Source organism: Anoplophora glabripennis, unplaced genomic scaffold (genome assembly GCF_000390285.2).
Source record: "Anoplophora glabripennis isolate ALB-LARVAE unplaced genomic scaffold, Agla_2.0 scaffold110, whole genome shotgun sequence".
Lineage (NCBI taxonomy): Eukaryota > Metazoa > Arthropoda > Insecta > Coleoptera > Cerambycidae > Anoplophora > Anoplophora glabripennis.
Window position 1 is genome coordinate 311,368 of NW_019416295.1, and position 18,465 is coordinate 329,832.

The following is an 18,465-nucleotide window of genomic DNA, read 5'->3' on the forward strand; positions in this document are numbered from 1 at the left end:
AATAATATTTTAAAAGTCTTTGAAGAACAGTGAAAGGCTCCAATATGTCTGCCATTAACAATAGCAAAAGAAAATATAGGTATTGACTGAAAAATAAGAATATTGTAGGTACATATGTAGTTAGACTTCTGAATAATATCTGTCTCTAAATTAATTCCTTTTAATTTTTCTGAAATATCTCGACACCACAAAGAGATAAAATATATTATCATCAAAAGCCTAATTTAAACAATACTTTGAAATAAATACATAAAGGAATCATATACTTGTACAACTAATAAAGAAGAAGTAAATTAAAAGTTACCCATATATGTAAGAAGTAAGAAGGTATCTATCTCAAATTTTGCAAGTAGTGCAAGTAATGTTTCACTTTACTCTAAATATAACAGAGATCTTAACGATAGCTGTGAAGAGAAACCTCTTAGTGAGTATACATAGAAATTCAATTCCTTCCATCTTCAAACTCACACTGAAAAATAAACAACATATTAAAAAGTATATGTGCGTTATTATAAGCATATGTCATTTATTTTACGTTTCAAAAATGAATTTATTCTCGTTCTCAAAATTGACGCTTCCTTTTAGATAAATTTTGCAGTTTATTTTTGTATGCTAACCTGCATCGATAAAGGTATCACATAATACTTATTCAGTTATTACTTACTTCTTCTTTCAGTATCTGCAAACAACAAATACGGGATAATTCAATACGGTATTGTTTAGTAAAATAATTAGGTAGGTATACATATTTCTTTCAAATTTTTTAACAATAACCAAAAAAAATGGTAGCAATGATGAACTTATGCATAATTAAGTATAATTATTAAACTAGTACTAAAATTACTTAAAGAAAGTTTTCCCAATACTTAGATGTTTACTATTTTTAAGATATGAATCAGGATGTTCAATGTTAACTAATTATTCTTGTTTGTATAAAGATAATGTCCTACAAATTTTTTTTTTTTTGTTAATTTGGTTGGATTTTCATAGAGTTTTTGTATAATTTGCTTCGTTAATTAAAGTTCTTTTTATATCAAGGGTGGTTTTGTCCAAAATACTGTAACATTTCCTTCATCAGCTGATGAATTTTTATGTTTTCTTTTATTTATTGGGTATTGAAAAAAAAATAAGGAAGTAACGGAAAAACTCTCACGCCAAAAGGATCAGCCAAGGGTTATTTTTTTGAAAATAGTTTTATCTAACCAAAAATATATGTGATTGATATTTATAAGTAGACGAATATAAAATAACATCACTATTTTTTGGTTTTTAAATATGATTGATTGTTTAATTTTGCTTGTTTTTTGCCTGTTTCCATGGTTAAAGGCATCATTTGATTTTTAATGTTTGACACAGTTGAAACACATCTATCACCTTTTAATTATATAACCTTATAATATTTTAGTGAATCCTTTTCTTCTAATATTCGCAAGTTTAATGATAACTTTTGTGCAGTTTGTATTGCTATTTTCATAAGAATAACTTTTGACTGATCCTTTAGGCACGTACATTTTTTTATTAATTTTATTTCCAAGTGTGACAAAATATTCAGATACAGAGGATAAACTGAAACTATTTCATTTTATTTTCATATTTCGAAAGGATGATTAACAACTTTTTCCACCAATGTCTAATATTAGGTATTTCCATGTTCATGGACAGCAATATTTAAAAAATATTCCATAAACATTAATACAATGTATCACCTATCGGCAAAATCATTAATTATTCGATCTTAGTACAGATCTCGACTGCGTATGTAGTTATCCCTATAAAATATAAAATACTGCACATTACAAAACTGACGCAAACTCCTTAGAAAATCGCTCATAAAAATAAATAATTTATAAAAAATAATTACCGCCGCCGTAATATATTCCCACCGCACTCTTTATTGCAAATTCAGTCTTGTGATCGACGTCATGTTTTCAACCTGTTTATATAGAATCATCCATTAGCATGGTTAGTAAATCCACCGATGTTATAAAACAACTCGCAACGCAAAACGTTTCTTCAGTCAACCCGCAAACCGCGTAGTGTACACATACAGTGCGCTCTTAAAAATGTGGCTAAGGAACACTATTCTAGTTTTCACAGCTTGCGCCTTATCCGTAACAAGCGCGGGCAAATTCAAAGTTTCCCGGGAATGGAGCTACTTGAATTTCACATGGCCCAGTGCGGAGGCTTACCAAACGGCGGTCTCCCAAAGACTGTACATCCCCGAAAACAATATTATATCGGGCATTACCCACTTCGAGGACTACTTCTACGTCACCCTACCCAGGATGAAGAGCGGCGTTCCCGCCACGCTCGCCAGGATAGCAGCGGGGATCACCAAGGACACTTCTCCTCTCTTGGAGCCTTTCCCCACATGGGAAATGAACAGTTTGGACGACTGTAACGCTCTGCAGAACGTGCAAAATGTCGAAGTTGATCCCAAAGGACAAATGTGGATTATAGACGGGGGCAAGACGGAAACACTTAGTCCTGTGGATACCTACAGATGTCCTCCGAAGTTGGTTATCTATGATATCAAGAGAAATATGACCACTACCGCGTACACTTTCCCGGAAAATGTAGCGAGTCAGAACTCGAGTTTTCTCTACGACATCGTGGTTGATAATACTGATGGTGGATACGCCTATATCACCGATAACGGCAGGAAAGATCCAGGTATTTTATAAATGTGATAAAATTAAAACTAACAGATCAGTCTATTAACATTTAATGATAGGCATTTTAATTTAGCTATAGTGATTACGTTTGACATAACAAACTAATATATTTAAGTATTTCCGTTAATTATTTATCAGATATTTTAATTTCCATCATTTAACTGGTTTTCCTTGAAGAATGCTGATTTCTACGACACTGTCAGCCTTTGTTTAAAATGTACCATTAATATACAGTGTTGAAATATTCTACAGTTGATTCTCTAACTCAAAATATGAAAAAAATAAGTCTGCAAACGCCTAATTTTTGGTATCATTGATATACTTAAATTTATTTCTCTAAATGCCACATACCTAAGTAACGAAAAGTCCTTTGTTATTTGGTAAAGAAAATAAATAAAAGAAAACAACAAATAAGATTTGGTATCAGAAAAATCAACAGTTAGATGGCCATGGAAAAATAAGGAAATGTGACATAACATTTTTTATTTAGAATTTGAAGATTTGTCAAATTATGTTAGAAAAATACGGTGTTGCCATTTAAAAAAGTATAGTTTTAGTAGCTACTGCAGAAATCTGGCAACACCGGAAAGAATATTTTGTAAATTTTTGTAATCAAGTTATTTCTTACAACTTTGCATTTGGAAGTACTAATCTATCACTTCAAATAGCAAAGTTGGCCCTATATCAGGTTTCAAAAAATAGCACTGTATACGATGTGTCCATGTATTTATTTATTTTTAATTTTTCAATTTCCATTTCCAGAGTGTCATTCTTACTAGAAAATTCTATCTCGTTCAAGTGTTTAAAATGCTTCTTCAAGTACCAATAGGTATATAAACCGTCCTCTACAAAATAATTAATTAAAAAATTATTAGAAATATGTTAGTTGATTTTATCTTTAGAACTCAATAATATATCAATTAAGAAACATATAAACAATCAATCCTTTCCAACAGTTAATACGTATAGGGTGTCCATTTTTTTCATCATAGATGTCAACGGAAAATAACTATGATTAAAAAGTAATTTATTTTTAACAAGTTGATATTTGGTTAAATTTACTTACCTTTCGAAAAAATTTTAAATTTTGTTACATTAAATTACACCCACCCCTTAAAAAAAGCTCACCAAAATTGAGTAACAGGTTTTGTTCTGTTCAAATACATTCTTAAGAAAATTAAATTAAAAATACTCAACATTAGCCATAAAAAATTTTTTTTGAAGAGTTTCTGTCACATACAAAGGGTCCCAAAATTATCTTTCACTATTTTATCAGTGCATACTAAAAATAAGAGGGAAAGTTTATACAGTGCCTTCATAAATGTTCGAGTCCCACGTGATAGCGACTGTTAGGCAAACAAACTTACAAGGGAGTCAATGATTAACACAAAATTCCCAACAGACAGAAAATGAGTTCAGTGGGGTACATATTTGATTTATTTACAAACATTGAACTTTAATCTGTCAAATGTGCTACTTTTTTTCAATAGAAAAAAAAACATTTTTACTTGCAAAAATCATACTCTAAGATATTTTGAATTTTTATATTGAAAAAGTATTTTTTTATTGAGGAAGGTTATCCTTTAAAAAATATAGGCTCTTTTGTAATCCACTTTCATTCAGAGATAATGAAAACAATGTTAATAAAATACAAACTATTTCAGTGATTTATTAATTTTTTTATATCTGGATTGACATTTCATCTAAGATCCTAGTTAATAATTTTTCCTTGATAATTTCTGACACACCAACTTAAGAAAATCAAATTTACTGATTGTGAGCGCCAGAAGAAGTCTGATCACGTGGGACTTAAAATAAAATAATGAAATTTGAAACTGATTATTGCTGTTAGGTTTTAAATGTACTGGTGTGAAACTAATTACTTCTTTAGGCAGGACGCCCTTAGTCAGGCTTTGATAAAATTTTGTACTAACATTTTTGTTAGCCTTGTTACTGTTTGATCCAAAAATTAAAAATTTTATAAAATGTTACTGTACGAAGGTAGGTATACCTTCGTATAATTTCGTTAGTTTACGTGGATTGTGAGTAAAATTATGATTTAAAAATTGTTTGTATTACTGGTCCAAAATTTTTTGTTACAAATTATAAACCTATTGAATTGGTATTGTTCCGAAAAACGATATATCCGCAATTTAGAAATTGTATGTGAAAATTTGAATTTGGAATAAGATTTTGTGGAAAATAAGATAAAATATTAACAAATATTTAGAAAAATATATACTCATAAATATAAGTACTTGGTAGATGACATCCGGTTATTACTTTTTTCATTTTTGATCTAGATCAAATTAGGAAGTATACAAAAAAATCATTATTATACTTTGTCGATGTCTTGTCGTTTATAGTACGTCTTCAGGACTCTAACAGTTAAAATATTTTTCGTCTTCCTATAAAATACAAGACAAACATAATCAATTCTAATGTTTTTTTTTAAGAACTATAAAATCAAACAAGTTATGTTATTGTATGTATGTATGTATGTACCTACATTATTGCATGTTTTTATTATTGATAACAATACATAGAAAAATGCGATGATAGATATTGCACGGTAATTTCAGGACATTGTAACATGTCTACCAAAAACGAAATTAAAAAATATTTCTTATTTTTCACATTGCCTATTTATTACAATAAAAGTAATACATCAATTAATCTGTCTTTAGAAAATAAAGAAATCATGTAAAAGCAGAATTTTATTTGTTATTTTTTTATATTGAAGGTTTTGGAAAATCCCTGTACGTATTAAATATTTAAAAAACAAATAATAGTTTAACAAACATTAGTCCGGAAAAACCAGTATACAGGTATGTTTAGACGTGATACTTTTGATGTTAAAGTGTATTTTTAGAAAAACAGTAACAATATAATTTAACTTACACGTACCTACTTTCTTTTGTGTACTGTACGACATGTTTAAAAAAGAATGTGATCGTATTTTATGAAACAATGTTCCATTAAAAAACAATGCTACTATATAAAACTGTAAAATCGAGCGTGATATATGACGACCTAAATATTCTTAACACTTTATCAACCTATACTTATTTATATTTACAGTTTGTACACCATATTGCTGAGAATTACCTACTCGAAGCTATATAAAATCAATCTGGGAATCGAAATGTGTTTATTAAGACATAAAATGCATTTGTGCTAGAAAATAATACAAAGATATCAAGCACTATTTCCATTGTTTAAATTTTAATCAGGTTTTCTGATAGTCTACATAAATACTCGTATTTTGCATAGTTAGTTACATACATAAATCTGCGTCTCTCTCTTAAATATTTTACCATCAGCTTAGTGTCATATAAGCTAACTAATTTATATTGTATTATACTGTACTTGTCTGAATAAAAGAGCTATTATTAGATAATGATATTGCAAATGAAATAAACTTAGTTGTGATCATAGCTTGGACAGTTAGAGAACAATTAATTATTTTCTAATTTTACATGATGAGTAATATTGAAGACTACTATTATCAGGTAAAGATTCTGTTAAAATTACTAGAAAAAAATTGCTAAATTTAAAATTTGCAAACATTTTAATGCAAAAAATATTATCTTGTTTCTTAATTATAAGATCCACCATTTTCAAAAAAAAACTGATTCTATATCTATTTCCAACCTTGATTTATAAGTTTGAATTTTAAACACATTTTTATGCAATTCATTTTTATTTTAAACAATTTATTACGTACTAACTAAAAATTTTTACCTAAATTAGTACAGCAATTTAATTTTATAGTTTTTTTATATATATATAATACATCAAATGTTATATGACTGTACTATTACATACAACATTCTAATGAAATATGAAATAATATACGGGGTATTCAATTTAAAAAATCATATGTTTTCTTTATCACTCTTTTTTAAAAACACCCTGTAAGAATATCAGCATATGGTACATCTAGATGATAACTATAAGTTTCGTATCTAACATTTATGTAATATATTTTCTCTGAACATAAAAATCATAAGTTAGTGTTTTTGTTTAAAATAGTGCATTTTGTCGGTTTGAAATGAAAGAACATTTTTTATAGTAAAACATCCGTGGATAACAATAATAACAATAATATCTCTACTCCTCATTCTAACCACGAGAATTAGCCCAGAAGTCGGAGACTTGTGCGGGAGAGGAGGCGGCATATTATTATTATCAAGCAGGCCGTATTTGCGCACAGGAACGACTTATGTTGGTAGGCCCTAACCACCATTCAGTGCATATTGTTAATTGAGTGCAACTTGTTTAAGTGTTAGTGACGATTTTTGAAATGCGATTTTCTGGAACAAAGGTGCAACGTAAAATTTTGCTTTGCAAAACTGGTGAAAACATTCACGGAAACGTTTTAACTTTTGCAACAAGCTCATGGAGACGATGATTTGGGTTGTGCGCAATGTTACGGATAGTTTTCACAATTTAAAAGTGGTCGTCGTCAGTCAGTTGAAGATGATCCTTAACCAGGAAGGCATTCGACTTTAATTGATGGCTCCCACATTCAGAAAGTCAAAGATCTAGTGCGTGGAAATCGCCGATTGACTGTCAGAGAAATTGCGGAAGGGGTTAGCATCTCAATTGGATGGAAAATTGAACATGCATCGAGTTGTAGCAAAATTTATCCCTCGTTTGATAACCGAACAACAGAAAGAAAATTAATAATAAAGTTTAAAAAAATAAAGTCGGTTATTTTCTGAACAGACCTCGTATATACTTCAACTACAACTAAGTTTTTTAACTTCAACACCCTGTACCTTGGAAACGAAACGTCCTCTATTCATGCTCATTATTCTTTAGTAAACATAATTAATCATAGAAACCTATAAGATATTTATTTTTAAAATATCAAGTAGGTATACATAAATATTACTAAGATTCTAAATCAATTTAATTTTTGTTTATATCGAAATTCCAGTGATATATAAATTAAATACATTAAAAAATAATGTTCATCGCCCTTTAAAATTAAATATGATATGTATGTTTTTTATTAAAAAAAAAACTAATTTATCGAATTTAAAATTCGAAAACGACTATTAAGAACCCGCCACAGGTGATCCTTATTTAAATAAGGCTAAACATTTTCGAATACTTTCACATGCAGGTATTTACTTAAAATGTGAATATTACACAATATGTGATGAAATCGACAGAACAAACTTATTAAGATCATGCTTAGCGGTAGTATGTAACTGTAGATGTAACATCTATATTTGTATAACTATATTACGTAAGATTATTAAAATCATGACTGCCATCGACATACAGTAAGTTGGTCTATCTAATTAATAGAAGGTCAAAAGGTAATTGTTGTACTGAAATATTTTCGCAAAAAGAAAATTAAAATACTCGTACAGAAAAACGAATAGAACAAAACAACAAATAAATAGTCTTTCTTCAGAATTCTGAACAACTCAATTAATTCGTAATATTTACATAATGGTGCAGTGTAAAAACCCAGTTTTTTTTGTTATGTTGTTGACCTTGAAAAATATCAAAATATTTTACTTTAATGTAACGTAATAGCTTTCTTGATAATTCTACTAAAACAGTGTAGCTAATTAAAATGTGACAAATGTCAGTTGAATCATAAAATTTTACGTAGCAGGATTTCTAATAAAAACATGAAAACAAAAATGCTTTAATATCACTTTACTCTAGATATGGTATTTATGCAACTGCTTATTATATAATTCGATCAATAAGAGAAAAAAACTGACATTTTTAAATACCATATGCTAAAGCTAAAGCTTGTAGACAGTCCGGTCTGCCGAGGATGTGAATCGGCGGATGAAACTTCTCTGCATATCCTGGGCGAATGCCCGGGATTTGCACGTAACAGAATGGCGCTCCTTGGGAGACCCTATTTGGAACCCAAGGAATTGAGAGAAGTGTCAGCAAGGAAGCTTTGGACTTTGTAAAAAGGACAAATCTACTTGCCGAATAGGACTGGTATTGGGACGCACAATAGGCCTAATTAGGCCGCAGTGCTATGGGACTTTTCAAGGACCAACCACTAGATGAAGATGAAGATGATGAAATACCATATGCACATTTCTTTCAATTTTGAAATGACTGGTATCTTCTGCTTATTTCTCTTTTATTTCTTATTCAAAATTAGATGATTCAATGTATTTGACGTTAGAGTCCGTGCGATATTTGTTGAGATAGAATTCCAAGAAGACCCCTGCATCACTTTCTTGAAATTAACCGCATTCGACACCTAAGATAGAAAGTCATTGGCGGAAAAAAGGCACGCCCTTGCTGCGTTAAATCGTCACAATAATTTCGATAACAGAACTTATTCTTATTCTTTTCTTGGAACAAATATCGTACGGACTGTATAAACATTGTGATTTTACAATTAATTTGGAAGATAGAACAGTTATGTTTAAAACTATATCTATTATTTTTACTACCTTTACTAACTTTTAAATTAGTTAATGCATTGACTTAAATAAAATCATTTTGTTTAATATTTTTATTTGCATATTGGCAAAATACTACTTGGAAAAATGTGATTAATACGTGTACAGGCTGTTACAAATTCGCTTCTCACTACAGGGATCTCGGAAACGGTAAGAGGTACGAAGTAGCTTAAATGGGGGCAAAGTTGCGTAATCAGAGGAGCAACATTATGCTATTATTTAACAAAAACGGATTTCCAAAATTTCGTTTTTTTTTCAAATATTTCGAAAACTAATCATGTTAACCTTGATTTTTTAGAGGCTGTTGGTGCCCTGATTACGCAACTTTGCCCCCATTTAAGCTACTTCGTAGCTCTTACCGTTCCGAGATCCCTGTAGTGAGAAGCGAATTTGTAACAACCTGTATAGTTATAATAAAACAGAAATAACTATGAGTATTATTCAATTTATTAACGATGTTTGGATCCTGTTCATATACCACCAATCATGAAACTTTTATAATATGTTATATTTTATGGTTGCTTTAATATTCTTCTAATACACAATTAGATAAATAAAAATATTATTATATAAATTTATACAGGATGTTAAAAGCAAAGAGTACTGTTTGGTACTGGATCCAGTTAATTAGTTTAAATGATTTAAATATGACGATGCCAGATGAGATAAATCGAGGGGGCGAAAATTCTGGGCTATTGTCATCTCTTTTTGAATAGTGGACCTAAGCCAATGAAACTTGGACAGAAATTCCAACATTTTCTGAAAGAGCAGAGTAAATTAAAAAGGTACTATTATTTTCTTTCTATAAAAGACTCCGTTTTCGAGAAAATTGTAAAATGTGATTGTAAAACCCTTCTTTATGGTATGCTAGCACATAATTTGATGATATTCATAACAACACCAAATTTGACATTTTTGCTTAATAAATTATTTAATATTATATAAATAATGCCACTGTACACCAATGCAGAAATGACAGACATGTAATTCATGTACGGACGTGCCAGTGGTAATGAAATTGACACTTGTCGTCTGTGGGCCGAAGTTTATCTTAATCATTAAATTCCTTTTTCTCCGACATTCATCAGTCTTCATTGGAGGTTTCACGGTGGAAAATTTCGCAAAAACGCCAGCGACTTTGGAAGACCTGGATCTGTTTACAAGCCGAAGGCAGAACAGCAAATTTTGGAGGAAGTTGGAGAACACCTTGCAACTAGTGTTAAATGGTGCGTGGTTTCTGGTTAAGGCAATACGGTGCTCATTTTTCATTATCGACTCGGGAGTACCTATAAACTTGGCAATGAAGGTGAATTGGAGATAGTGGACATGTCCAATGGACGCCTAGATCTCCAGACTTGAATATGCTAGACTTTTTTTATTTGATGCATTGCATGCAAAGAGGACACCTTCCGTAATAATATATTTTTCATGAAATAAAAATGTTGTTTCAATTATATTTGTCATGTATTTTTTTTTTAATTTTTGAGACTGAAACGAATTTATAACTTTTCTTTGCACCCCAGTGAACAAAACATGCAAAAGTGAACTACTAGAAATGTATGTTGTCATATGCATACCGTCAAAAATGGTTTTAAAAATACAATTTGCAATTTCTCGGCAACGATGAGTCCTGTTGAAAAAAGAGAGTAGGTATCTTTTTAATTTGACTTGCACTGCAGAAAATGCTATTGCTCAAAAAATATTTTGTTCTAAATTTTCGCCTTAAATGATAGTCCAAAATTTTTACGTCGGAATTATTTCGTTCATCATCACCACATTCAAATTCTGCAGACTTAGGTATTACGTAATACCTGTAACAAATTTTAATTAATTTGGTTAATTCTTTGGAAGGACATAAACAAATCTAGATTTTTTACTAAATCTTTTAACACCCTGTATCTCAATAAGGAGCGTTTCTGAACAAATGTTTCTATGAACTCTTCTTAATTTTTGGAGTACTATTGTGTTTAAACACTTTTTTCCACTTACAATTTTACAAGTAAGTTTAATGGCTTTAATATTAATCAATTTTGCTTTGAGTGCTATATACCTAATGATAAAAGCAGTATTATAGTTCTACAAGAAGTTTTTTTTACTGGCTTAACGATCACGCGTCCTTATTCCTTTGGAATCATCAAACACGTTTAATTAAAAAATTCCTCTAATCTCCTTGTACACATCAGCCACTTATTATTTTTTATGGCCACTATTCTACTACTACCACACTACAGTTCTTTGAAGTAACGTGCGTATCACTATAGAAAACTCGTCAACAAGCACTACGTTTCACTCTCGTCATCAAGGACGAGATTATTCAACACTTTAGATGTACAAAATATGCCTATAAAATATGCTGGTCATTTTTTCTTAAGTGAATTGATATTGTCTCAAAGCGATCGCGATCGTGACGTAAATATAATAACCGGATTGGGCAACAATGGATGAGTATAAAAACAAAAATGTGTTATATAATTGTTTTTATAAGAAATGATTTTCGAGTAGCAAGTTTATAGAATCAATTTTGTTAACATTAAGAAATTTACTGTTGCAACATTAAAAAAAATATGTTGTCGAGCTGCAATAAATAAAAGAATTTATGTCAAAACAGATGATAAAAGTTGTATAAAATAAGAGTTATGGCTTACTTGCAGAATATGGGACATGGAAGAATATATGTATTTGTGTTTCATTCATTATTAAAAACTATTTATCTACAGAGTTTAAATACTAATCCATTGATTAGGGTTTTGGTATACATATGATAGGCTAGGACTATGTACTTTAGATAGGAACTACAAGGTAACAGAAATTTTATTGTTTGATATCTTCAATTGACCCTAAACAATGATAAAACCGCGGTGTGCTACCTTTTAAAGGGTGCGTTTTTGAGAATGAAATAAAAAGGTGGTATTTTCAGTTTTTTAGAGTTTTACTCGGAACTATGCATTTTTTCACTACAGTTGTCAACAGAAAAGCTTGTAGCAAATTGAATTTACCATCGAAATGAGACCTTCTAAGTCAAAAAATATATATTTTTAACAAAAATATGTCCAAAAAACGAGTAAAAAACCCGAAAAAATGCGTTTTTTTTTGGTTTTGGGCCCACAACTTTTTTTCTGAGAGGAGTTAGGTATAAGCATTACTTCACAGAAAAAAAAGTTAATGTTTTTTCCTTTAAAATAAGCGTTTACCTATAATATAGTATAAGTACCTACGACTAATAGAAACCGAGATACATTGGATCAAAGTTGGCTACTTTTGGATTTCTTGCCAAGTTTTGCCCTTTTTTGACGATTTTCGTCTTATAACTTTTTTCTGAGTTAATTTAGGTATATGTAATGCCATATTCAAATGAAAGCTGGTTCAAGACCTTTAAAATGGTGCCTGGTAGAAGTTTGTACAATTAAAATCAACCGAGATATGTCAATTTAACCAACGATACTTTTTCTTATTTTTATAAAATTTTTATCACTTTCGGTATTATTTGTTGAATAAATTTATTTTTGTGAATGTGAAAGTTCTAGGTGATTTTTTCGGTTTTTTTATTCGTTTTTTGAGCATATTTTTGTTAAAAATATTTTTTTTATATTTCAGAAGGTCTCATTTCGATGAGAAATTCAATTTGCTACAACTTTTCTGTTGACAACTATAATGAAAAATGTTTAGTTTTCGAGTAAAACTCAAAAAACTGAAAATACCACTAGTCCATTGAAAAGTTACATTTGGGGTTGCAAAAGTCAGAGCACGCAATTTTATTTTTTGGATGTCAAGAGAGGGTTAGTGTAAAGTTCCATCCATGTTTGTGGGGTCGCAACCCTTGAGCGTCGGAAGCCATCTTGTAAAAAGGGCTGCGAATGGTTTTTATACTACTACTTACTATATCGGGCAAACTATTCCTCGCACAGAAATTTGCAAATACATTTCTTGTTGCGAATTAAATTCTCTACATTAGTTCCGTAACTTTTAGTCGTAGAACCAAAAATAACAAAGTCATTAACGAAAATAGATAAAAATTTGGGAAGAAATTTTGTTTTGGTCGTTATAACTTTTTTTCTGGTCAGTTTACAAAAAAAAATACATGAAAGCATTTTGATAGAGGGGTTTTCAAGGAATAATTTCCATTACAAACTTTTTTCAAATTTTATTTATTTATTAGGATTCTACAGCTATGCGAAACTTACACTATTCTCCAGTACTAGTAAGTATACATTAATATGAATGATTAGGCATAGGAGGCGTCCTTCAAAGTTTTCTTCCAGTTGTGCTACCACGTGCGTGCGTGACATATTTAATTGTGAAAAGTATTTTCAGTTTTGTGGACAGTATTTTGAATTTTGTGGACAAGATTTTGAGTTTTGTGAGAGCTATTTTGAATTTTGTGATAAGCATTTTGACTTTTTTAAGCGTTCATATAGTGTTATTCCATCATGAGTGATTGTTTTATTTGTAAAAAACCTTTATGGGAAAGTAAAATCAGAACTGTGAAGGCGAAAGGAGTGAAAACCTTACTTGATCGAGCAATAACAAAAAATGATGAGGATAATGAACAATTTTTACGAAATGTTTCGGAAGTCACTGTACATATACCATGTTACCATTATTATAGCGACAGTCGAACGGATAATGTCGTTCATCGTTTCAGCAGCAGCAGTTTATCACCTTCAGTTTCAGAAGATCCAGAGACAAGCTTTGATTTTGTGAACAATTGCTTCATTTGCGCGGAAGCGTTTCAGGATCAGAGTAAGCGGCAGCAAAGACGACAACGGCGGGTTTGTAATGTACGTAATGACGGTAATAAAAAAAGTATTATGGACCTCATAAACAAACGTACCGACGATGTTGCAACGGGCATTGCTAATCGCATAGCTGATGTTCCCAGCTTAGTAGATATCGACATTCTTGTCTTGCTCACGGCATTTGGAAGAACACATTCAAATATATATTTTTTTAAACCATCGAAAGGACGTACAGCCGAACAATTATATTGTCCGTCAAGTTTTATGTACGGAGAAGTCATTGCGGATAATCTGTTGTTTCTCCATGCCTTCTCAGGATGTGACACAACTTCAGCAGCTTACAACATCGGTAAAATGAAATTTCTCGCAACACTGGAGACACGTCCTGAGTTAGCTAGTGGAACAGCGTTATTCCTCAATGAGAGAGTCGACCCTACTTTGCTCACTGCCGTTGGCGAACGTTTTTTCATCTCTTTATATGGTGGCAATAAAGATGATGATTCTCTGGACAGTCTTAGATATAAACGATTCGCCAAGTCAGTGACAAAGAATACATTTAATTTGTCTTCACTTCCTCCAACACAAGACACAGCCCGCTTGCACAGCCTCCGAGTCTATCATCAGGTCCAGTCGTGGCTCGGGAATTACAACGACCCTCAAGACTGGGGCTGGAAAAAGTATGGACAAATATTGATGCCTATTCAAAGTTCAAAACCTCCAGCACCCCCTGAGCTTCTAAAGTTGATATTCTGCCGATGCAAAGGAAACTGTGGAGCAATGTGTGGATGTCGGAAGGCAGGCCTCAAATGTTCTGCAGTGTGCCTGAATTGTTCTGGGGAGACATGCAGCAACATAATGGAGATATCAAAATTGATCGAGGAAAATGATTTTGAAGATGAACTGCCAACAATGACGCCACTTCATTCTCCATCCTTCCTCGACAATTCAATATCGGAAGCTCCACCAGATCCTGAGTCGCAGCCTGGCACATCAAAGAGACTGAGGACACAGTAGATTGGGAAATACATACTAGGGATACGACGTAAAAAAAACGCGCCACCAGACTCTACCCCGTAGGGGGTGGGGAAAAGAGTCAATAACTAATTAATATTGCAATATAAATCATTAAAATGTTTCTTATAAAAATAATGGAAAGATGAGAGAAAATTATGCCTAATCATTCATATTAATGTATACTTACTAGTACTGGAACTATTCTCCAGTAAGTTTCGCATCGCTGTAAAACCCGAATTAATAAATAAAATTTGAAAAAAGTTTGTAATGGAAATTGTTCCTTGAAAACCCCTCTATCAAAATGCTCTGATGTAATATTTTTGTAAAATGACCAGAAAAAAAGTTATAACGACCAAAAGAAAATTTTTTCCCAAATTTTTATCAGTTTTCGTTAATAATTTTGCTATTTTTGGTTCTACGACTAAAAGTTACGGAACTAAATTTGTAGAGAATTTAATTTGCAACAAGAAATGTCTTTACAAATTTTCTGTGCGACGAATAGTTTGTCCGATATAGTGAGTAGTAGTATAAAAACCAATCGCAGCCCTTTTTACAAGATGGCGGCCGACGCTCAAGGGTTGCGACCCCACAAACATGGATTTAACTTTACACTAACCCCCTCTTGACATCCAAAAAATAAAATTGCGTGCTCTGACTTTTGTACGCTAAGCCCAAAAAAATGTAACATTTCAATGGACTACACCTTTTTACTTCGTTCTCAAAAACGCACACCTTTAAAAGGTAGCACTCCGCGGTTTTATCATTTTTTAGGGTCAATTGAACATATCAAACAATAAAATTTCTGTTACGTTGTAGTTCCTTTGTACCCTCTTTTTTTGACATAGTCAATAGCCTATGAATACAATATTTACAATTTAGATCCTTGCTTTACACTCTTTGTATAGTACAGAATCTTGAAATGTAATTTCTTTAGTAAATTGTATAATTGTATAATTGTACAAAAATGTATTACTTATACGCCGCATATCAGGAGAAAGTGCACATACTTTAAGGTAAAAAAAGCAAAAAACTTTGTTTAAACCTTGGTCCCCACCGTTTTCGAAATATGAACGCTTAAAGACAGCTTCATAAAATTTAACTTAATAGAACAAAACTATAAAACTAGGTATGGAAAGGTCTGCTCCTTTCGCAAGACGTAACTCCCACACTTGATTTTTTATAATAATCTTGTGTAGTTGATTAAGGGGGGCGCCTATATGCGCAATTTTTTGTCCAGTATTTTAGCAAATCTAAGCAAATTAGAAATAATATCTCTTCACTGTTATATAAGTTTTCTTCAGGGTATAAGACAACTGATAATACATTCAAAATAAGGAAAAAGAAATATTTTTATCTCCTTCGTTTTCTGAATTTTGCACATCTGTTGAACATACAGAAAATCTCATACGGTACTATAAACATAATCACACCTCGCTTTTAAGAAACTATTAATACATGTATTAATCACAGTTATTGGGTATCTATACAAATTTGCTGGACAAAACAGGACAAATACATTTTCTGATGTTTATATGTTCTCCGTGATCTTTCAATGTTAAAAATTTTAGGAGACTGTTGTAGTTTAGCATTACGCTTTGTCAGTTCCTGGACGAATTTACTTGTTCTATCAGCCTTAAAGCGAGACAATTAAGAAACAAATACTTTTAACAAATTTCCATATTGCGTAAATTACATAATAACTTTATATTCAACTTTCTCGCTCAAGGACTGTGCAGTTTTTGAAAAGAATTATTTATAAAATATTGACACTCAAAAAAACTAAATCTGAACGAAATTGATAAACAAAAATAGTAACAAATAAACATAAAAAATATGAACGTTATTGTAGCACGAATAAATAAAAAAAATGACAGAAAACTATGAGGATTAACATAGGTTTTGAAGTATACGCCATCAGAGCAAACTTAATGGTATTCTTTTTCTTAAAAAAACTATATTTATTATTATTTATTTATTAGGCATTTCTAATTTTGTGTCCCCCTTAAACATGTCTCTCGCAGTTTTGTATTTTTTTTTTATTCGAGTTCCAATATTATTAAATAGGTATGTTTACATATTTTCTATGTTTAATTTATGCTTGTTTCTTATTATTTTTTTATATTAACAAACTATAGTTATAAAATAATCGGAAAGTTTAATTAATTACTATTATGCAATTTACTTCCAAATTTATGTAAAAAAACAAAGGATTTTTTTTCATAAATGTTACTTTAAGTATGCATAAATATTTTAAAAAGTCATAAGCATAGATACTTATTACATTTCGAGAAAGGGGTTGACCCCCTTATCTACGACACTGGCAACTGCTATGTAGAATTGCTAGTATGATTTAGTAGGTAATAAAATTTTGTGAACTATAAGTACACGCTCTTAAAATATAAAATAAAATGTTTTTTTTAAATTGAAAGGTTATTGTAGTGGCAATATGGATCAGGACAGCGCATGACATTGTGTAGTAGTTAGGGAAATGATAAATAAATAAATATAATAATAAAAATAAAAATATAAAAAAATAAATAAAATAGAGTAACAAACATATATTTTGAGTAATACATGTTACATTTTCGAAGCCATATAATATACAATAAATAATTTAAGAAGAGAACTATATTCTAAATTTAAAGCAAATACACATATTTATAATAGAAGAAATAGTAACACCCTCACAATCGTCATACTTACATCAATTTTGTAGGAGTTGTAAGTTTTAAAAAACACTCTGTATCACACCAAAATGTGTCGATTGAAAGCAAAAATCCACACCCAAAAAATAATCGAAATCGATTAATACGTATTCGAGTCATTTACAAAATTCAAAAAAAAATTCACAATCTTTGAGACCATCTAATGGCGAAAAGAAGCGATTTCGGATATAGCCTAGATCTGCCTATTTTGTGTTCTTCCATTGTACACGTTATTCTGGGCACCCTGTATATATTTTTTGTAAAGGTTATGTTAATGGTAAATTATGTCCTAAAATTTTGTGAGCTAATATAATAGGGTCTTACTATTATCTGTACCTCATTGTTTCGCAGTTATTAGACAAAAATATTTTGTATACATTTAAACTTAAACAATTTAAACTTGTAGCGCGCAATTGAAACAGTTTTGGCTTTTTCTATTGGACACATCCTGTGTTATGACTATGTACTGTAATGTGTCTTCACCAAATTATTTTTAATTACATCTCTGAACTAAAAAAATCACCATGTAGATTCAGTAAACATAAGTCTCTAATGACTTCAAGTAAGCACAACCCAATAATTATTTACAGTTTATAAACAGTGTCGGTGACATTAATAACAACTGACTTACGTCAACGTCCTATCTACAGTATTAATAATACCAATTATGTATCATAAATCTGTAAGGTAAATGTCACGAATTTGAAAACAATCGTTCTTTGACATTTCGATAGGCATAGATTTTCACATGGCAGTCCTAAACTGTATTGTACATTTTTTTGCTTATACGTAAGATGTTGCGCAAAATAGTTAATAATATTTCCAAATATATCAATATAACTCATACGTTAACTATACAGGGTGATTCAGAACTTAT

General features: G+C 30.8%; 1 protein-coding gene across 1 annotated transcript in view; it reads left to right on the forward strand.

Moving 5' to 3' along the window:
* Positions 1-1,920: 1,920 nt before the first annotated feature.
* Positions 1,921-18,465, forward strand: part of LOC108903702 (major royal jelly protein 1-like) — a 40,221-nt gene continuing 23,676 nt past the window's right edge. Inside the window, exon 1 of the mRNA XM_018705967.1 lies at positions 1,921-2,673. Coding sequence (XP_018561483.1) covers positions 2,064-2,673 — 610 coding nt within the window. The 5' untranslated portion in view covers positions 1,921-2,063. The remainder of the gene's footprint in view (positions 2,674-18,465) is intronic.